Consider the following 23,118-nt stretch of genomic DNA (forward strand, 5'->3'; position numbering starts at 1 on the left):
ATTTTTTGTACAGATAGAGTGGGAGGGAGAGAGAGGAAGGGAGAGAGAGAGAGAAACATCGACGTGAAGGGACACATCGAGTGGCTGCCACCCGCACGACCAACCAGGGCCGGGGACCAACTGCAACCGAAGTACGTGCCCTTAGCGGGAACTGAACCCGGGTCTCTCCGGACCGCAGGCCGACGCTCTAACCGCTGAGCCAAACCGGCCAGGGCGTGATGCAGGATTTCTTTAACAAAGCTATTTGCTAAGTACAGAGGATGAAAAAGAAAATCATTCCTGTACACTGAGAGAGTGCTCAGGGCAAAAGCACATTCGATACTGTCTCATTAAAGATGGGGAGATGTGAGAACTTTCTTGGAACTTTGACAGAGTATCTGGAAGCATCAACTCATTGATGGGAAACACAGAACTGCCGGAAAGACCGTTACAGAGCCTGTTTATTGCATAACTAGCAGGCACAACTTCCAAAACAGTTTTACAACGCTTAAAGGGTTGTACAATAATTACAGGAATAGAATGTACAATAAAAATGAAAAAATAAGTACAGAATAAAGGGAGACATGGGTACAACACACTTGAATAAAAGGCATTTCATTTTTCCTATGCAGCATTTTCTTTTGTAAAAACAAGGGTGACCTTCAACTGGGACAAGGAGAGAACAAAAACTCTGTTCGGAAAGCTCGCAGCCGCCACGGAGGACAAACACACGCCAGCCTCACTCCTGGTTCTGCAGCTCACGTCGCTTGAGGAATTGGACAACAGCTCCTGAGTTGTGCGTTTACAGTTCCAATGACATGAAATGCTGTATTTGATCTTTGGGCCCGATTGTTCTTTGGCAAATAAGAACTATTTGCTTTCTGAGGCAGGTGACTTCAGTTAACCGAGCTCAGGGGTGGAGCTGTCTCCTCCTCAGCAAGTACCAGTCTTGTAAAGTGCACCTCTGTCCTACCAGCTGGGGGAGGGGGAGGGGATTTGAGAATAAAGGGTACAGACATGATGTTAAAGAACACAGACATTAGTGCAAGGCTATGGAACCCATGTGCAAAAAGCGGCGAACATCCGTTCAGACAAGGTGCGACCTGCCGAGAGGACCAGAGAACCCTGATGCCGGGTCTCGAGGGAGGCTGAGGAAGTGTGCAGGGCACTTTGGGAGAGAGAGCCTTGCAGCCCTCCTGTCACCCTGTGTCATGCCACCTGGGATCTTCTTTCTGGAGTTTTGGCACTGTGGGTCAACAGCAAAATCTGTGGTGTTCCTACAACTGAAGATGTTGGTCCCACGTTCCTTGACTTCTCTAGGGCCCAGAAACGACGTCCTTCATCGCAGGTCCTTGAGTGTTCAAGTGAAGATACCACTTCACCCACCGTAGATGACTCATTATCCCAAAGTCTGTCCTCCCCAGAAGGCCAAGGTCACCAACTCAAGACTGCTGCTGGGTCTTTCTTGAGGACCCCACATGCGTCCAATAGGAGGGCAGGTGTTTGCAAGAAAGACGAGGGACAGCTAAGCATGTGCAGCGTGCAGAAAAGGTTTTCAGACGATGCTTGGACTTCGGTTAGAAGACATCCTTCAAGAAGGCAACCCCTCAGCATCCGACAGGAGCATGGCACTTAGGGTTGTGCAGAGAAGTAAGTGGACAAGTCTTTTGGAGATGTGGACCCTTTCCCCAAGCTACTCAGTGCAGTGAAACCCGGCAAAAGCATCTACACAGTGACTCAGTGAAGCAGACACCATCAAGGTGCTTCTTTCACGACAGTTTACGGTCAAGCTACAAAGGTGACTGTGAATCAAACAGTTCTGTGAAAGTACAGACTTATTTAGCATGTATTTAGGCAACTTTGATTATTGTGACTTCTTCACGTGTGTGAATGAGCACTATGGGACAGAATATATGGGTAAAACGAGGACTACCAGCAACTTAACAGAAGATAGGGTGTGTAAGGCTCAGAGGCTGAACTAGGTGTGACCAGGGAAGCCAGGCCCTCCCACTACAGTTTACGGGGCCCCAGGGCAGAGGCTGTGAGCTGCCAGCCCAGAGACCACACAGCTCAACCACATGTGTGCTGCAAAAATGTTCAGATGAGTCGCCAATATTTATAAACAGAGATGGCACACAAAAAAATCCAGATTTCTGAAGTCTCTAAAATAAAAGCTCTGGCAACCCCGGGCTCATTTTTCCACATGGCAGCCTGAGGGGAGGTGGGGAGCTGCTGTGCCAACGGGGTGTGCCCTGGGCTCCCCCGCTGTCCCAACTCTGCCCTGCACCTGGCTCACTTCATTCACCTCCATCACTACTGCCTGGTCTCTGGTCTAGGTCAGGGTCTGAGCCACACCCACATAAAACTGCTGCAAGAAGCAGGTACAGGAATATGCTTTAGTATTCAAAACAAGAAAGGTCTCTTTAGCAACTTAGAAAACAATCCCAACATGTTCCAGAACTGAAACCTGTACTCGTTCAAGCTTTGGGATGGCGGGTAGTCAGAACATACTCTCAAAGGAATTCTTAAAAGTAGATGTCCAACTTTTAAGTACCAGCAAGATAATGAAAAAGAAATAAACTCAGATGATTGTATACATCTTACAAGAAGTCCTTAAAGGCGGAGCTAAGCAAAGCAGGTCATGTGAGAAGGCTTTAAGCGGTTAACGAAGTGACGAGTTTTAGAGGAGCGGTACACACGAGGTCAGGGAGTAGACCATTTCTCCTCCCATGGTTCATGGCAGTGACCGAGGAACGGGGTGGCACAGAATGAGTTGCGGCCCGTGGGGCTGATGATCTCCTTGCCACGCGCCTGGCAAGTCTGGTTTCCTGTGGTAAGGCCGAGCAGTAGACTACATGTGACAACATGGCGGCACTCCTACCGGGACGTGGCCAAATGACACACGATGTGGAGGATGATGCCACAGAGACTTAGCATGATAGTAAAATAGAAAGAGACAGAAGATCAAGATAGAAAAATTAAAGAACATCTAATGATAGAACAGTTAAAAGAAGTGGAGCAAATCATTGTTTCCTTCCAAGAGTGATAGTTACACTATTTTTAGAAAGTGGCAAAGTCCTCTCTCTACACACATGCTTGGAGATACTCCAAACTTAGAGATTCTTGCAATAGGTTAGAAAAGTCACTTATTGCACTATGCTTGGTAGGGAACAGATAATGTTGCTTTTTTTTTTTAACCCAACTCTCTCAAGAAAATGTTTTACTAAAACATCTCATTTATAGTTTTAACCATAGGCAGGGAGTTTTAAGGGCTGGATAATGGTAACAAACGTGCAACAATGAAGCTATGCTTTTGAATGTCCATGGTCATTAATTCAAGTAACCCACAGCACAACAGAACATCAGAAAGTAAACTGGCAAACAGTCACAAAATAAGGCAAGTGGGTTAAATTAATAGTTGAAAATTTGTTAGAAAACATGCAAAAATAATACTGAGTTTTTTTTTAAAAAAGTTTTAAACTTTCAGTAAATGTTTCTTTCTGGTAAAAATCGAAGAGTTCAATGTCTAAATTTGTAACCGGACTTTGAAAAGCCTAGAAAATAGAAGGGCCCACTGCTGTTCAGTTGTTGTTCTCTTTGGTGGTAATGGTGACCAGCTGTTTGGCGGCCTTGGCGATGTCGTATGCACACTGGATGACCTGCTGTGTGACCAGCTGGATGTCCGTGGGCGGGCCGGAGTCCCCCGGGAGGGTCTTTTTGCACTCTGACTGGAGTCGGTAGGCACTGGCTGTCAGTAAGCGAAGGGAAGTCCTCACCATGTCAGACTTGGGTTTCTAAACATAAAACACAGCCGATGACCATGAAGTGCAGGGTGGACATCCAAGAGCAGGGACAAACATTCTGCTGAAAACAACTTCAGCTGTTCTGTAGTGAACAGTTTTGTCATGCACTTTTTCAATGAGGATGCTCAAAACACTGCAAGCTTTGCAACCCACGGTGTGAGAGATGCCAAAGCTTAAAGGTCAAAGTGCATGCAATATCATTTTAGTAGCAGGTGCTATTGTGAGGTAGTTTTTGAAAAATATTAATCCACTTGGGTGAAATATTCCAGATAAAATTGTATTCTATTTGCTTTTTGGCACTGGGTCAGACATTCTAGTCTTATTAAAACCAATATTCATGTAGAACAAAATATTTCAATACCTTGTATGACCGCGGATTTAAGACTCTTTGTGCTACAACAAGGTTAATGTAATATCAAGGGCATAAAGAAATGTCTTGCAGTTTATTTAAAAGGATCTGAACCAAATAAGTAGGAAGTGACTTACTTTGGGGAATAATGCTGCCATTTCTGTAACAGCCACGTGTATCCTCTCTGAGCAGGGAATATAACTGCAAACATATTGAAGAGGTTACTCAAATATGGTAAAATAATTCAGAGACAGAGAACACTCAGGGACTAGCACAGGTTCCATTTATGTCCCCTTAATGAAGGGGCTGAGGCCGAGGTTAGCCCACGGTGGATCTGACACCAACAGAAGGCACCTGGTTATAGATCAAGTTCCCTCATCCTTTCTTGAAAGTTCATTCAATCTGAAAAAAAGTCTCCAGGTATGAAACATAGGCAACATACACTACTAGCCAGGTGAGGCCACAAAACAGTCTGTAAAGATATTCACATCTCCTCAAGTTGGTCATTTATTTCTCATCTTTCCAATTTCTTGAAAGAGAAACAAGGATTTCCATGCAAAAGGTCACAGAAAGCAAAAATAAAGTACTAAAAAACTTCCTTATCCCTGGCCAGTGTGCCTAAGTGGTTAGAGCATCGGCCAGCACACAGAAGAGTTGTGGGTTCGATTCCCAGTCAAGGGTACATACCTGGGTTGCAGGTTGGACCCCTGGCCCTGATTGGGGCATGTATAGGAGGCAACCAATTGATGTTTCTATCTCTCTCTGTCCCTCTCCCCTTCCATCTCTAAAAATCAATGGAAAAAATATCCTCGAGCAACACACACACACACGCCTATACCTCAACACTTAAAAACCAATGGACAGCCCAGCCGGTGTGGCTCAGTGGCTGAGCGTTGACTCATGCACCAAGGGGTCACTGGTTCGATACCCGGTCAGGACACATGCCCAGGTCGTGGGCCTGATCCCCAGTGGGGGGTATGCCGGAGACAGCCAATTGATGTTCTCTCTCATCAATGTTTCTCTCTCTCTCTTCCTCTAATATCAATAAAGAAAAAATAAAAACAAAACAAAACACCAATGGACATTTTAAATTCCTCCCATTCAATGCATCTGAATTGTTGGCATGTCTAAAGCTTTACTTTGGAGGAAAAGGAAACACTGAGATCAGCTTCATATACTTGTTCAATCACTTACCCACTTTCTCATAAAGTTGCCATGACTTTGCAATGAAATGCTATGAGCACAGTCAGCACTTTGCTTGTTGACAAGCTCAAAAGAGACAAAGCGCATGAAATCTGCCTGTCCTCCTCCTCCTTTCTAGGCCGCCTGGCCTCCTAAGGGCTCCTGAGACGACAGCACAAAAGCCGAGGCTCCAGGAGCACGAACTGCTTGCCAGGCTCCATCCTCAGTGCTTTTGTAGAGACCCACATTATCCTCCTGACAGTCCTATGAGGTTGGTACAACTATCACATCCATGTTTCAAATGAGGAATCGGAGGCCTGGAGAGGCAGAGAACTTGTCCAAAGTCCTACAGCTGGTAAAAGAGCAGAGCTCAACCCTGGCCTTCCAGCCTTTAAGTCCGGGACCCTCACTGCCACACTACAGGCCTCTCCTGGCATCCGAGGCAACAAATTCACACCTTTTAAAAAAAAATTCTCACCTGAGGATATTTTTTTCTATTCATCTTCAGACAGAGTGGGAGGGAAGGAGAGAGAGAGACATCAATATGAAAGAAACACATTGACTGGTTGCCTCCTGCACGACCCTGACCAGGGTACCGAACCGCAACAGAGGTACGTGCCCTTAGACAAAATCGAACTCGCGACTCTTTGGTCTGCAGGCCAACGCTCGTCCACTCAGACAAACTGGCCAGGGTAGTTCACACTTAAAAAAAAAAATTTTTTTTTCTTTATTGATTTTAGAGAGAGAGAGAAAAACAGTGATGAGCGAGAACACTGATTGGCCGCCTCCTGCATGCCCTGCTGGGGATCAGGACCACAACCTGGGCAAGTGCCTTGACCAGGAAATCAAACCTGTGACCTCTCAGTACATGGGTTGATGTTCAACCAACTGAGCCATACCGGCCAGGGCCACACTTTTTTTAAAAATATTTTTTCTTTATTGATTTTAAAGAGAGAGGAAGGGAGAGGAAGAGAGAGATAGAAACACTAATGAAAGAGAACATAGATTGGCCACCTCCTGCATGCCCCCCACTGGGGATTTGGGCATGTACTCTGAATGGGAATCAATCCGGCGACCTCTTGGTGCATGGGTCAACGCTCAACCACTGAGCCTCACTGGTTGGGCAGTTCACACTTTTTTAAGTTCACGCTTTCCACTGATGACTGGTGATTCTGACTTCTTAGGTGATGAGAACTGGAAGATTTGAGACTTTGGTTCCATTTAGGATTCTTATTCTTAGTATTATGACAAGCAACATATGGGGTCAGTTTCCTGTACCTTAAAATGTTTTATTTCTGCCCTGCGTAGTATGTGTCACAAGCTGCAGAGACAAAGGCAAGCTTGAGATGGTATTAAGTGACGGCTCTTAGATACCACATTGCCACCAGGCTTGGTTTTCTTCTAGAACTGATCCACAGGGCCCAGGAGGGAAAAGCACTTTAGGAGCCTGTTTTTAGCACATTAGGCAATACGGTGTGAATACAAAGGTTTGGCCTTACACAAGAACCCATATGGCTGTGTTTTAAAATTTCCCTTCTAAGACACAAAACCAAATGCCCTTCAGCATCCATCCTAGCACTCACAGCCTTCAAGTAACATTCTTTCCCATTTTTAAGTCATGAAGTTGGCTTCTGCTTAAAAATTGTCATCAACAACCTCCATACTTCATCTTTGTAAGAAATCTAATATCAACACTATTTTAATAAAGACTGCCCACACCCTGGCCCGTCTGGCTCAGTGGTAGAGCATCCGCCCACAGACCAATGAGTCCCGGGTTCGATTCCAGCCAAGGGTATGTGCCTTGGTTGTGGTTTGTCCCCGGCCCTGGTAGGGGTTGTGCGGGAGGCAACCAATGTGTCCCTCTCGCGTTAATACTTCCTCTCTCTCTCCCTGCCTCTCTCTACCTGAAGATAAATGAAAAAATATCCTCAGGTGAGGATTAAAAATAGATAAATAAAGACTGCCTACATTTTAATAACGATGTATGGTACCAGTTGGTTATTACACTAGTGGGGGAGGGGAGCACTTTGTAAATTATATAAATGTCTAACCACTAAGCTATACACCTAAACTAATATAAAATAATATTGAAGCCCGGCCAGTGTGGCTCAGTGGTTGAGTGTCAACCCACGCACCAAGAGGTCACCAGTTCGATTCCTGGTCAGGGCACATGCCCAGATTGTGGGCCCGATCCCCAGTGGGGAGCATGCAGGAGGTGGCCAATAGATGTTCTCTCCCATCAATGTTTCTCTCCCTCTCATATCAATAGAGAAAAAATAATAAAATAAAATAATATTGAATGTCAACTGAAAATTGAAAAAGAAATTCAGAAAAAAAATGACTGCTTACATTTTAATTAAACCATCACATTTCAAGAAAATGGTTTATATTATTCCAAAATGCCTTCAAATGGGAAATCCTCACTTTTATTTTTGTGAGCAGTTAGAACAATATACCACATAATAACAAAAATGCCAACGCATAAAGAGTTATTTGACTTGAAATTTTCCAGGGACTACAACCCATCTGGTCACACAGACACTCAGAGAAAAAGGCAATGTCCACAGCAATTCCTGTACCAGACATAAATGTTTCTCGAACCAGCATGTCTGTAGCTATCACATTAACTGAGAACCACATCTAAGAGTTTTATATTTTGCTGATTAGGATTTTCATATTGATCCAAAAATATAATTCACCCTTCTCCCCTGCTACATAGAGAACTTTTTCCTAAGGACATCTCTTAAAAACTCATTCATTATAAGATATTTTAGAAAGTCCTCAATAAGTCACAAAAGAAAGCACACACAGATTAATGAGAAAGTCCTCCTCCTTTATCAGAGGAAGATCATGCTCACAACTTCAAATTGTTATCTTTCCTCAAAAAGGGTTTCAGGCATAATAGGTAGCAATCCTGAATTGTGTAATTTGTCTGTGTGTGTGTGTGTGTGTGTGTGGGAGAGAGAGAGAGAGAGAGGGGGAGAGAGAGAGAGAGAGAGAGAGAGAGAAAGGGAGTAAGGCTGGAGGCCCAGAGGATACAAACAGGCTGAAGGAAGGTCAGGAGCTGAGGGGAGCTTGCTTGGACAAAGGGACCAGGACCAAGCCTGAGTGTGGTCACCTGGGCTACTGGTCTACTTAGGATAAGCACAAACAATGGATCAACATGAGGAGGAAACAAGAGGAAAAGGCATGGGTTTAGTATAATGCAAGGTTATAAACAAAAGTGTCTTAAATATGTAAGTAACCAGAGATTTTAATAGAACATCAAACGATTTGTAAAACATAAATTCTCTAGACCAATTCTGGTTTAAAGCAAAAGAATGAGCTAATTAGTAAAAATGTCTGCATTATTTGATCATGGTCTTAAAAAATAAATCAGATCATAACATTTATTGAATAAATTTGTACATTAAAAAATACAACTTCCCAAATTGTACCAAGCACCATACTGTGATCTCTGAAGCCAGAAATGGCTGCAGGGCAGATATTTATATTTTTGACAACTACCAAAGAGAACAATGCAACCTAAGCACATTTTTTTTTCAGTTTGAAATATAAGCATGGCACTTCTGAACTGGGAGAAATGAAAGTGAAGCATGAGCCCTGGCCAGTTTGGCTCAGTGGTTACAGTGTCAGCCCGTGGACTAAAGGGTTGCAGGTTCACTTTCTAGATGGAGAGAGAGCACTAGGAAAGGAGTTCATCTTGGTATCAAGATTACGAAACACTGGACTTGGAAAGCTATGAAACAATCTGCTTTAGTAATACGATAATGAAGTTGCTTGTTGCCAAAGCTGTGTTGTGCTGAAGAAGAGGAACCAAACACCTGCAGCATGTGAGGCATGAAAGTGTATGATAAAGAGGATGCCTGATGAAGGAGGAAGGTAACAGCCACGTAATTTTCCTCGAAGGAGGCTAAGAAATTACGCAGGTTTCTGTGTTTCTCTGAGGATCCTCCAGCAGTCCCGCTATGAAGACTAACTCTTATCCTTCAACAAACACCGAATTCTTCCTTTCCTACTGAGTGGAAAACGACAGTGGGAGAAGTCTGTGCTGCATTACAAAAGGGAAAGTGGACAAGGGAAGGCGAACAGGACAGTGGCAGGAACACAGAGAATGCCAAAGACATGGTGCATTTTGACGTGGAAGAGAACAGAGGAGAAAGAAGGGGAAAGACTGTGGCCCTTGAACAACTTTTGTTTGTGCAAGGCATGAATAGTAACTCATCACCAAAGGCCCTAAACTTTGCTGACCCAATGAAAACAATGAGATTTTTCTTGGGTGTTGACCAAACCCAATGGGATGATGTTAAACCACATTTCATGTATCTAGACTGGGCCAGCCATATGAAACTAAGATGTTACCCAGAACAATTTAACAACCTACCAGAAGTTCTCAGAGGAGAAAATGATGGATTAGAACAAGAGCCAGTCCCTTTCTATGCTAAGTGACTCTGCTGTTCTGGTTCTGCTCAGAGTGTGCAGTTATTTGAATGGTGATTCAATCAACTTTTACTTGTCAACTGCTTGTTTCTTAGATGTTTACACATATATACACATATACATACAAGCACATGCCCACGTGGAAGATAAGAAATCAGGTTCACCCTGGCCAGTTTGGCTCAGCAGTTACAGTATCAGCCTGTGGACCAGAGACCCGGGTTCAGTTCCTGCTAAGGGCATGTAACTCAGTTGCAGTTTGTTTCCGGCCCCAGTTGGGGTCATGTGGGTGGCAACGAGTTGATGTTTCTCTCTCACATCGATGTTTCTCTCTCTTCTTCCCTCTCTCCCTCCCACTCTATCCGAAGATTTAAGTGCAAAAATGTCCTTGGGTGAGGATTAAAAAAAAAATCAGGTTCATTTTAGGATACCTTTTATTTATTTATTTTCTTTATTGATTTTAGAGAGAGAGGAAAGGAGAGGGAGAGAGAGAGACAGAAACATCAATGAGAGAGAACATCGACTGGCTGCCTCCTGCATGCCCCCCACTGGGGATCAGGCCCACAACCTAGAGCATGTGCCCTGACCAGGAATTGAACCAGTGACCTCTTGGTGCATGGGTTGATGCTCAACCACTGAGCAACACGGGGTGGGCTTAGGACACCTTTTACATCGGCAAACTTGTTTCCTACCTAAGGAGATTACAGGGAGCAGGGGTGCCAGAGGAGTCAAGTCCAAGTTCTTAGGTCACTTCTTTCCCTTCTCCATCTAGAACTGGGAATATCAGTTCTATTTCTAGAGATATTTGTTTTCACAGTACTTTATAAGAAGAATGAAAAATTGAAAATACCATGTAAAAAAAAACAAACCCAAAACTCAAATTTACAAATATGTTCTTAGGCCTGTTATGTAAACCTGGAATTTTCAAAAACCTTTAAAATCAGGACACTGAAGAAAATCCCTCTTTCTAACTGGAGCAGCATCTCTTCCAGAGCATGTACACATTTCTCCCAGGCAGTCTTTTCATGCCCCCTTACCTGTCATGCTTATTTTCTTGGGCTGCTCTTAAGAGTTCCTGGATGTTTTTGGTGATCTGTTCAGTTTTCCGGATGACGTCTTCAGTGCTGGGGAGGACAGGGCTTGGGGCCGTGGGGGGTTCTGCCATATCTAGTACTGAGCCATCACCTTGCCACACCATACTCCTCTGCCTTCCCTTCCTGCTTGACCTGTGAACATTGAAAAGAGGCTAAAATACAACAGGTGCTTATCAGCTCCTTCTCTGCTTCTAGGAGCCACTGCTTGGGCACTTGCTGAATACAAGAGCAGGCTGCTTTTGTGTTTTCCTTTATCCTGTCTGGCAGGAGACTTTAGTAAGGCTGTTTCATCAACAGGCAGCCACAACTCACATGGAGGCTATTTCATCATCATGAGGCTAGAAATTATGACTCTTGTAGAAAAGGTGAAGATGGGGAAAGGAAGGGAATAACTGGAATGGGGAGGGCATGATAGAGCCATCCCTAATTGAGCCAGTCCCATGGGGCAAAAATGCAGAATGCAACTTAACAGTGACTTAAAGTGAAGTACTGCCCTGGCTGGTTTGGCTCAGTGGTTAGAGCGTCGACCTGCGGTCCTGAGAGACCCGGGTTCGGTTCCCGCTAGGGGCGCGTGCCTCGGTTGCAGTTTGTCCCCGGCCCTGGTTGGTCGTGCGGGTGGCAGCCACTCGATGTGTTCCTTTCACGTCGATGTTTCTCTCTCTCTCTCTCTCTCTCTCTCTGTTCCTCTCTCTCCCTCCCACTCTACCTGAACAAAAAATGGGAAAATGTCCTTGGGTGAGGAAAAAAAAAAAAAAAGTGAAGTACTGACTTGAAGCACATTACAGAAACTTAGAGACATATAATGTACTGGTAAAAGAAAAATGGCCCCTGTGGCAATAATGTGAGATGAGAAGAGGTGTTGAGCCCTGGCCGGTTTGGCTCAGCAGTTGGGAGCGTCGGCCTGCAGTCCAGAGAGACCTGGGCTCGGTTCCCGCTAAGGGCATGTACCTCGGTTGCAGTTTGTCCCCAGTCCTGGTTGGATCATGCGGGTGGCAGCCACTCGATGTACACCTTTCACGTCAATGTTTCTCTCTCTCTCTCACTCCCTCCCGCTCTATCTAAACAAAAAATGTCCTCGGGTGAGGATTAAAAAAAAAAAGAGGTGTTGAACTTATGCCTCAATATTTCAAGACTTTCTGGGTCTGAAAATAGAGAAGTGGTGCAAGTGATGAACGACAGCCTGCCAGATCCCTGGTTTAATAGCCCAATCCCTGGCACATCCTTCCTGCACTGTACCCCATGTCATCTGGGTCTGTGTCATTGGGAGTGTTGTCATAGTCACTTTCAGGTGTGCTGTTCTGCTTCTCCAGTCTGGACGCCTACAAGAGAGAAAAAGCGACCCCCATTAGGTTAGAGCACAAGATACTTTTTGGGAGCCTTCTCCAGGAAACATTACCTGTTCGGCTACATGGCCTTCATGCCCCAGATCTCATTTGGGACAGGAAACAACCCTTTATTAAAAATGTAGTAAAAGATGAACAGTGGATCTAGAAATGCTTTCTTTCCTTTTTTGCACCATTTCTTCTTGGCTCAGTGGCTCTCCATAAATAGGTCCTTGGTACAAACTAACACAGACACACAAGGCAACTCACCCACATTTAGCTCTCTAAGGAATATGAGTTTAACAGACCCATTTAAATAGCAACCATGCCAGCATTTAACATACCCACAGACCTTTAGCACTGGAAGCTGCTTGCAGATTATCTAGTCTAACACTGGATGAGAACATGAAGGGCCCATGAGAAAATGACACACCCAAGGCCACAGTCAGTAGAAAAACAGGACCAAGAATCCAGGTTTCTTGCTACCTCCAACACCCCATGCCTGGGGCTCTGAGGATCATCCTTTCTCAAAACACATCTGCTCCAAGAACTGCCTGTAATGATTTGTATGAGCCACATCAGCAAACTGGCACTGCTCATGTACTGCCACATGTTGTTAGTGAGCCAAAATGGATTAACTCAGTTTGACACTCGGTTTCCAAACACTTTTATCTGTTTCCCAAAACACCCAACCCTTCCCTTAAAATATAAAGATTTGATGCAACTGTGGAGATTCAAAAATGGCACACAGATTTAAGAATGCTAAAAATGTGAACAGCCCTAGCTGGTTTGACTCAGAGGTTAGAGCATCAGCCCCCAGGTTCGATTCCTGGTCAAGGGCACATACCTGCATTGCACATACCTGCATTGCAGGTTCCATGTCCAGCCCTGGTCGGAATTGTGCAAAAGGTAACCAATTGATATGTCTCTCGCATTGATATTTCTCTCTCTCTCGCTCCCTCCATCTCTCCCACTCTATCTAAAAATCAATAAAAAAATATCCTCAGGTGAAGATTGACAACAACAAAAAAAGAATGTGTTGAGCAAATGGCAGGACTGTTAAGTATAGGGCCTTCTAGGTGACATTTGAAGGGGCTCACATTCCCTTGACGAGAATGGATTGTGTTAGTTCTGAAGTGTTTAATAAAAATGGGCTCCCCTGCAAAAAAAAAAAAAGAGAATAAAAAAAAAAGGGTTTCCCTCAGTATTTATTTTATTCATAATGTTTGAGAATTTTGCCCGGCTGGCTGGTGTGGCTCAGTGGTTGAGCGTCGACCCATGCACCAAGAGGTCGCTAGTTCGAGTTCCGGTCAGGGCACATGCCCAGTGGGGGGCATGCAGAAGGCAGCCGATCGATGTTCTCTCTCAGAGATGTTTCTGTCTCTCTCTCCCTCTCACTTCCTGTCTCTCTGAAATCAATAAAGGAAAAAAAAATTAAAAGAATTTCTTCATCTAGAACAGAAATCAGTGGAAGCTGACTTAAAACCTAAACTGGCCCAGCTGGTGTGGCTCAGTTGATAGAGCGTCGTCCCATGGACTGAGAGGTCCCAGTTTGATTCCTGGTCAGGGCACATGCCCAAGTTGCGAGCTCGATGCCCAGTGTGTGTGTGTGTGTGTGGGGGGGTGTAGGAGGTAGCCCTTCAATGTTTCTCTCTCACATCATGTTTCTCTCTCTCCTTTCCTCTCTCTCTAAAAAATCAATAAAAACATATTTAGAAAAAACAACAACACTGATTACTTTGCAAAATACAAATCTAAACTATTTCCAGCTTTACACCTTGAATTTAATCCAAGTTAATAATAGCATGTGACTAAGGAATTTTATTAATGCTGCAATAAAATGTGGCTATAGTTGTATAGTTAACCCTTAAAGAATACAGGATTGAGCCTGGCTGGTGTGGCTTTAGTGGATTAAGTGTTGTCCCATAAACTGAGAGATCCTAGTTCCATTCCCAGTCAGGGCACATGCCCAGGTTGCAGGCTCGATCCCCAGTAAGGGGCGTGCAGGAGGCAGCCTATCAATGATATTTCTCTCTCTCTCCCTTTCTCTGAAAAAATCAGTAAAAACATATATATATATATATTTTTTTTTTGTTTATTTGTTTGTTTTTTAAATCCTCACCCGAGGACATTTTTGCATGTATCTTCAGATAGAGTGGGAGGGAGAGAGGGAGGAAGAGAGAGAGAGAGAGAGAGAGAAACGTCGATGTGAATGAGACACATTGAGTGGTTGCCACCCACACAACCCCAACTGGGGCCGAGGACAAACTGCAACCGAGGTATGTGCCCTTAGCAGGGACCGAACCCAGGACTCTCTGGTCTGCGGGCAGACGCTCTAACCACTGAACAAAACTGGCCAGGGCTAAAAACATATTTTTTAAAAAAACGAATACAGGATTGAATTGTGTGGTCCATTTACACACAATTTAAAAAATTTTTCATTTATTGACTTTTTTAGAGAGAAACACTGATATGTTGTTCCACTTATTCATGCATTTATTGTTTGATTCTTGTACGTGCCCTGACCAGGGACTGAAACCTGCAATGTTGGCATACTGGGACAATGCTCTAACCAACTAAGCTACTGGGCCAGGGCCACAGTTTTTTTCAGTTGATCTGCACAGTTCAATGAACTCATGCAATTCAAACTGACATTGTTCAAGGGTCAGCTGGTGGTTGGACATTGGCAGATGCAAAGGGCCAACCTAATTTATAAATAAATTTATAAATAAATTTTTGAATGCGGGGACAGTCGGTAGTGCCCCTAACCCCCATGTTGTTCAAGGAGCAACTGTAAATTAAGAACCTTGTTTAAACATATGGAGACCCTATACTTTCATCCAAAAGAGTGGCTACTTTAGAGTATGTCAGTTAAGAAAATATAAATAAAATCTAAAAATTTACTCCTTACTGGTAATGCTGCCTAGCCCTCTGGAGGCCCTTATGTGGACAGGCAAGGCAGCCAGCCCCCAGGTGGGAGCGCGTTGTCACATCACATTTTGCTTACTATCTTCCTGGGCTCTCTTTCTCCTCCCAGGGCAAATGCTCTCTTTCTCTGTCTGCGGAGGCCTTTCAGGGTCCCTGCAAATGCTCTACTTGGTCCTAGCCACTTTATTATTTTTTTTTGTTTTTGTCCTAGCCACTTTAGTGTAAGACACTTGTGCTGGGCTCCTACAATCCGGACTATACCCACTCAGATTCATCCGGCAAATGATTTAAAGTGTTAGCTTGGAGCCATATGGAGAGTTTAAGTTCTGCAAAATTGACTATAACTTTTAAGATCCCTTTGTTTATATCTCCTACAAGCAAGCAGTTCTGCTTTACTTGCTTCCTTATTTTGATCTGGCTTTATGAATCAATCAGTGAGTTACTGCTACTGGAAGTCTAGATGGAAGACTTTCAAAGGCAGGCACTGTGTCCAGTGCAGGGAATAGTAAACCCAGGCTCTTCAAGAGGTGATCTCAAAAACAAAAACAAAACCCATCTTACCTTTCACAGGGAACGTCTGACCAATCTTTAAATTTCTTTTCCTTCAGTTTACACACACACACACACACACACACGTAACTGTAAAAAGCTTGCATTTAAATAATTATTCTGGAAAATTCATCCAGAGCTGCTCCAGTAGAAAAATCTAGAAAACAGAATTAAGCCCAGAAAAATTCCACATTTTTATAATGAATCTTTTTGCCTTCCTTGATGTAAATTTGATCATTACAAATCAAATGTACTACCCCAAAATGATCAAAAGTACAAAGTTTTGTTTAAATTTAGAAGAGTGTTAACTCATATATCTCATAAAAGTACTCAGAAAATGTTTCTCCAGTACTGAAAATGATCTATAGCAGTAACTACCCAGGAAATCAGTTACTTACGAATTAAGTCCTTCATCGTTGTCGACAAAATCATACATACGGGATTTCAAGTTAGCCAGTATTTAATTTTGTGAAAATTATTGTGAACATGCAGAGGTAAGATCCATTAGTTAAAAGTGCTGCACTCTCAAAGCTGTTAATAGAAAAGTTACTGTATAGCTGGTGCTGGTTCAGTGTATTTAATAGATTTGCAATTTTTTAAAAATACAGACATGCCATAAAAACCTAAACTCATGATGAAGTTTCCAGGAACATTCAGGATTATCAGTTTAAATGACTTAACTGTTAATCTTGTATAAAACTCCATCCCAGCAAGCAGTCCTTGCAATGATTCTCAAGACTACCAAAAAAAGTTGTTTTGTATTTTTAAATTTCACAGTGGACAAATGTTACTTGACTCGTATTAAAATTTCAAATGAGGTATTTCATTTCTATGAACTGCCCCTTAGTTTAACTGAAATATTGTAATAAAAAAACTGCAGTTCCATTTCAGAACTGCTCAGAAGACTTGAAGTATCATACATGTATCTAGAATTCTTTTTAATACCATATGGCACATCGAGGCCCTTTGGGGGTCCTTTTCAAAACTGCAGAAAAGGACCCCCAAAGGGCCTCAATGTGCCATATGGCACTGGCAATGCTAGAGAACAATTCATTGTTCCTACTTATGTGCAGGGAATGGACAAAAGCCCAGTGTAAATCCCACCATGTCTATAAAGGTGGTGCGGCACCCACAGACACCTTTCCCCATCTCACCTTAGTTAAAGTCCCCTGTTAAAAGAGAGTGAGCAGGGACCTGATTGTACTTCTTCAAAGCTTGTGCTCTTTCCATGTCTGTCCCAGCTTGCTATCATGTCTTCATGCATGAAAGTATTTTTTAAATTGACAGTGCCTTTGGGAGTGGGGATGTCACCTAAATCCCCAGGATCACTGACTTACCCAAAAGCTGGGTATGACCCTGGCCAGTGTGTCAGTTGGTTGGAGCATCATCCCGTGCACCAAAAAGTGGTGGGTTCTATTCTTGGCCAGGGCATATACCCAGGATGCAGGTTTGATCCCCGGTTGGGGTGTGTGCAGGAGGCAACTAATCAATGTCTCACATCGATGTTTCTCTCTCCCTCCTTTCCCCTCTCTGAAATGAAAGAAAAATACAAAAGGCTGGGTATGAAGGAGGTGCTTAATAAATACTTGTTGCCTGGCTATTTTAAATGGAGCTTACCTAAATCATGTACTGTTACTGGGAATGCAAGTTATACATCAGAGAGTTTAACTTGACCAATAAAGTGAACAACTTCATACTGCAGCCTCTGATTCCTCCAATTCTGCTACATGTTGCAATGCTTACAAGAGATGCAGGAACCGCATTTGTCAACTATGGTTTGTTGGGTATGGGGCCGACATAAAATATGTTAAGAGGTTAAAAAAAATAAAAGCATGATGTCTTTAGTTCAAATATACTAGTTTTAATCTGATAACCGAAGCTCTGAACAAATTTGACACATTTGCCCTACTACAATATTTAACCAGCAGCCAGCTAGTTTTCTGATGTATGCTCAGAATAAATATTATAGGGTGACTTGCGGACTTTGTTAAATAGTATGTGAAACAGTCATGTGGAGTTAGACAAAAGGGAGGCCACCTCCGACAGACTTGTGTGCGTGACCATGCACGCTGCTGTGCTTGTAACACGCCGAGAGGGAAGCGCTGCCTCATGCAGGACAGAAGGGCAGTTAGCGGAGGGACAGGAGGGCCAGAAACACAAAGCGCCCAGGAGCACTGCCCCTCCTCCAGAGAGCAGACCATTCAGAGTGTACTTAACCCTTCGGGTGCTTTCATCCCTGGACCAGGAAAGTGTGGAGGGGAAGGAAGGCAGAGATGAAGAGGAGGTCACAAGCGCACTCCTCCCGATCTGAAAGGGGAAAAAAGAAACACTCGGGAAAATACAAACAACAAAAACCCTACTAATTGCTCTGGCTTCAGCCCCGGTTTCCCAGTAAGAGTCCTAAAAAGCTACTCACTATGTGAGATCAGTGCTGAAATTTCTGTGACAGGCAGCTGACTGCCACTCTGGCTGATGACAGAGGCCCAGACATGTTTAATTCCTTAATGAAATATCTCCCAGAAATCACTTGGAATTTATAAGGCTATTTTTTTCTATATAAGGGAAAAGATAATACCTAAAATAATTTGTCATATTTGCTGATAGTTTTTTTTAAAAAAGCCTTAAATATTTGTTTTTTAATCAAGAGAGATAATATGAAATGAGACACTATATGAATGATTAAAAGTTGGTATGTTATTAATTATTTATATCTACTTTTTAGTAGATATAAAACTTTTGCAATAATGAAATAATGACATTCTTACATTTCTAAATGTTTCTAAAATAAAAAAGTAGCCCTGGCCAGTTTGGCTCAGCGGTTAGAGCATTGGCCTGCGGCCCAGAGAGACCCGGGTTCGGTTCCCGCTAGGGGCATGTACCTCGGTTGCAGTTTGTCCCCGGCCCTGGTAGGGTTGTGTGGGTGGCAGCCACTCGATGTGTCCCTTTCACGTCAATGTTTCTCTCTCTCTCCCTCCCGCTCTATCTGAACAAAAAATGGAAAAATGTCCTCGGGTGAGGATTAAAAAAAAAAAAGTACACTATGAAAACTAACGAAGGTTGCTTTTCTTAAATTTTGTTTTCAGTTATACAAAAATAAGGTTAACTTAGTTCAATGATATTCCCATTACACCAAATGTATCAAATCAACTGCTTTAGAATGTTGAGCCCAAACAACTTAAAAAGTTGAAGTAATGGAATCCCAATTACAATATAATAACACTAATTTTTCCACAATAAAGCTAGACAGAATTTAATTTACTAGACCATACATATCCTATACTTTGAATTTACTCTGAGAATTTCTTTGGAAACTCTTACAAAATTCGACTGAAAAGTAGTAACTGTGATATTCAAAAAGATAAATATTACTCTTGAAAAACATCACTTAAATTCAAAACATCTATAACATTTGTCAAAACAGATTTTTAAAATCTGAAAGAAAGAAATATAGTATTTGAAAACCTCACAATACAATACTTTTCCCATTGTAAAATAAGATGTTAGCAGTCTGTTACAGAACACAATCTTTGGGATACAATACTTGTAAAATTGATGTAGAGTTTTTACACCTCATTCTTATGAAATGACAAAACATTGCTTTCTCCACAACAAGGAGGTGGGGGATGCAGAAGCTAAGCAGGCACGCTGACCACATATGCAGAAGCTGTGGAAGCCCAGAGGCTTCTAGACCTATCCTGTATGTCCAGATCACAGATGCCACCTGCTTAACTGGGAGGAGTAGAGATGGCACTTACTTCTAGTGGTAACCTTAACAATTTGCTTTAGTTTTTGAAAGTGGGGAAGAAAGTTTGTTATTAAAAAATTCCAATAGGGAAAAAATGGAGAGGGGAGCTGAGCAAGAACCAGAATCCCCAGCCTTGTTAGACAACTTTTGGCCAAAGGCCCTGTGTGCTTGCGGTGTTCCCACAAGCATCTGTCAACATGTTAATACAGCAAACACAACAATTCTCATAGCCCAATTTGGCAAAGCAGAGACGTGGGCATCTACAGGTTCAGAAGAGGGAATGCAGGAGTCAGGCTGGACAGAGAGTGAGCAGTGGAAGTGCCAATGGTGTTACTTACATGTGCAGGAAATGGCTGGAGTCTTGTCCTGTTCTCTTCGGGATGGTTCACTTCTCCCATTGGGAGATATGGTTTCTGACCTGATCCCGTCTCGTACATGGACATGGGCCTACTGCCCCGGGCAGATGGACGTCGTTTTAAGGAAGAGTGGTTGGAAGTGTCTGTATACTCAGAACCAGTTTGCACCTGATATATATTGGTGGTGGCCTGTTTCCTGAGGTTCGAATTTTCACTCTGGAGTGTTTGAAGCTGAAAGAAATGTTTGGCAGTGGGACTGTGTTTTTCTATAGCAAGCAGAAAAAGCAAACACCAAGTAAATGCATACAACTACCAGCTTTAAACAATAAAAACAACAACAGCTAGCTGGGTTGAAAGTAAAAAGCAACTATAAACAAGAACTCTATCTTCTAGAATGAACGAAACACAATCAATTCACTTCATCACTGAAGCATATAAAATAGCTTAATTTCTGAATGTGGAAAAGTTGCAGTTTGGAATTTTTAAAAACAAAATGTTTAACCACCTAAAATTTGGTCATGGAGCATCTGAGAAATGTTTGCAGGCAAGCTGAACTCTGGATTATCGTAAGGCTGTTTCTAGCAAGAGCTTGAGATCATTAAGACCTCGCTTAGGTAACTTGCTTTTCAAATGAGCCCTGAGCAATTTGCAAATGCCAAAAATGCCAGCGGACACCATGGAAGCAGCACAAAAGTTACTGGAGTTGCTGTGCAAAGCAAGAAAGATAGTGAAATTCAGCTTATGAAAAATCAGATCAGCTACTGCTTCCCAAAAAGCCAACAAGAAAAAGTATGATCAATAAGTTTTTATTACACAATATTCTTGATGTTCCAAACAATTTAGCACATTTTTAAAAACAGAGGGAACCGAATACGTTTGCTATATTAACATATCATGAAGAAAACTGAAGACCTATTGAACTGTTAACATCTTCATCTGATCGCTCCACGTAGCTTCCCTTTGGTGATTGATCAGTTTTCAGGCCAAGGCCGGAATATGTGGCCTCTCTCTCCTTTGGCTTTGTCACCCAAAATCACGACCATGGTGTGTTAGCTTTAAACACACTAATCTGCCTGGCACCACCCCATTTTAGTTAGAGGCTGTCACTTGGAGACCCTGAATGCTCTTTCCATTCCTCGCATGCAGGCTGCTTCATGGTGTTTGATGAATTAGAGTTAGGGGATCAGCAAAGAATCATGTTACTCTTTGGCGTCTGGCATTTTAAACACAATTAACTGAGTCCAGTCTGCACAATGTCCTTCCCCTCTGGTGCTCCTTCATCTTCCATGACATTTTATAAGCTGGGTGTGGTGCAAGTTCAGCTGTCTACTCTTTAACAGAGATTGTAAAATCTGACCCAATTCCCCAACAGGGCCAAGGCTTAGGTCCGCAAGCAACTGTATTTGCACCAGAAGATCATTACTTTTTCAAGAGCAAACCCATTCAGTGTTAGGAGTTACTTTCAATTTTTATTTATAAAGCACCAATCTGCGAAAAATACATCAATAGTGGCTGCTCCTCTTCATTAATTAGCATCTTTTCCAAGCAACTGTTAAAATGTGAAAGATCAGATACAAATCATGCTACTTTGTCAACTACATATATAAATATATATCAACTTTACCTAACTTTGAAATGAAATCAATACATCCTTGCTAAATAAACATATTCCACATACTTTATATTAATAGTGCCAAACTTCTGTGAAAGCCTGACTTACTGCCTCTGCCAGAGAACACCCTCCTTCTCAGTTTCTCAAAGAGTGACCTACTAAGGAATGATAGATTGCTTCTATACCACAAAGGCTTTTAGGATATAACTTATCTCCCTTTTCAAAGAAGGAACAGCTGCAAAGTGACAAGTAGCCACTGAGAATTCCTACATTCCAGGATACAGACAGGCATAAGGTGCCTGTCAAAACTATGTATTAGGGAACCCATACCCTGAAGTGAAATGGTCAAGGTCCAAAGAGTAGCATAACTGACACATGCCTGTCAATGAAGGACTGGGGTGTCTGCATGTGTCTGTCTTCTCTTAAGAGTTTTTTTTTTGTCCGGCTGGTGTGGCTCAGTGGTTGAGCATCGACCCACGCACTAAAAGGTCGCCAGTTTGATTCCTGGTCAGGACACATGCCCAGGTTGTGGGCCAAATCCCCAGTGGGGAGCATGCAGGAGGTGGCCAATCGATGTTCTTGCTCATCGATGTTTCTCTCTCTCTCTCTCTCCTTCTCACTTCCTCTCTCTCTAAAATCAATAAAAAAAAATTTTTTTTTAAAGTTTTTTTTGACAAAGCCTTGAAATCTGAAACTCTATCTTAACATTTTTTTGTGTCTCTGAAACATCCAGTCTGGATTTTGCTTGCATGTGTTTTGATGAACACAAGTTCCTGGTCTCAATTTTTAAGAATTTTAGTGTTCTGTATTTAGAGAGACGTCCTCTGATAAATTTGAATAATGCATATCTTAATAAGAACCAGACCACACTTTTTTGTCTAGAAGGAATATAACAGGAAATGTAAAGTTACAGATAATTCAATAGTTTCAGAAATTAAAAGCTTTTCTAAGAATTGAGGAAATAATCCATGATCAATGGCAAACAATTTCACTCTATAGTTCTTAAAGAAGCTCAAGACATTTGCCTTCAGAGATAGGTTATCTCTGGCGATTTCTACAAGTACTAAAAAGAGCATTAGAGAATAAAAAAGCTAATGCTTAGCAGGTTGATTTACAGTGGTAAAGTCAGCATGTTTCAGAAAAAGGAACCTCAAAAAAATGATTAGTTCAATTAATGGGTCAAACTGTAATTCATTAAACAGAAGGTATTTCAGAAAAGACAGAGGAAGTGCAAGCCCTGTGTGTTATGGCTCCTGGTCTGTCTTGTTCTCAGCTGCACACCTGCCCTAGACAGGGCCAGCGTGGTACAGAACAAGTGTTAGGTTAAAAACTGATCTTCAGGCGTTCTTGTCCTCTTCTATTATAGGTAGTAGAGCCATTTATCTCAAAAGGTCTCAAAAAATAATCTAGAACTCAATACCAAAAGATCCTAAACCAAGCCCAGGCCACGGTGCACTGCAGCGCACTCCCCTGACACGCAGAGGGGCACAGGCCCCTTATTAGTTCTGTGGCCTTCCTTTGGGAAGCATCGTTGAAAAGGGCCTAGCCATAAATGAAATGCACCATATCCTCTGTTCTTGATGATTCTGAAACATTACTCTTCAAATGACTGTTTTGTTTCTGTTTAAGGGAAGTGTACAAAATCTCATGTTGTAGAGAACTGAATGATGAGATCAGTACCCACAAAGTCTTAGGCAGAATTTAGAATTTTTCAACTTCCTTTTCTTAGAATGTTCACAAAAAAATTACATATATAATCCCC

General features: G+C 42.5%; 1 protein-coding gene across 12 annotated transcripts in view; it reads right to left on the reverse strand.

The window, feature by feature from the left end:
• Positions 1–464: 464 nt before the first annotated feature.
• Positions 465–23,118, reverse strand: part of GIT2 (GIT ArfGAP 2) — a 53,683-nt gene continuing 31,029 nt past the window's right edge. For 2 of the 12 annotated variants that reach the window (XM_036277194.1, XM_036277193.1), the window contains exons 16-21: positions 19,727–19,975; positions 17,861–17,950; positions 12,081–12,163; positions 10,788–10,976; positions 4,269–4,332; positions 3,521–3,773 (exon numbers count right to left, since the gene is read on the reverse strand). In XM_036277194.1, the coding sequence (XP_036133087.1) occupies positions 3,561–3,773; positions 4,269–4,332; positions 10,788–10,976; positions 12,081–12,163; positions 17,861–17,950; positions 19,727–19,975 (888 nt within the window). In that variant the 3' untranslated portion in view covers positions 3,521–3,560. Of the gene's footprint in view, positions 3,774–4,268; positions 4,333–10,787; positions 10,977–12,080; positions 12,164–17,860; positions 17,951–19,726; positions 19,976–20,534; positions 21,294–23,118 lie in introns of those variants that run through there. The other 10 variants (XM_036277196.1, XM_036277199.1, XM_036277201.1 and 7 more) reach the window with 10 other exon arrangements.

Source organism: Molossus molossus, unplaced genomic scaffold (genome assembly GCF_014108415.1).
Source record: "Molossus molossus isolate mMolMol1 unplaced genomic scaffold, mMolMol1.p scaffold_m16_p_22, whole genome shotgun sequence".
Lineage (NCBI taxonomy): Eukaryota > Metazoa > Chordata > Mammalia > Chiroptera > Molossidae > Molossus > Molossus molossus.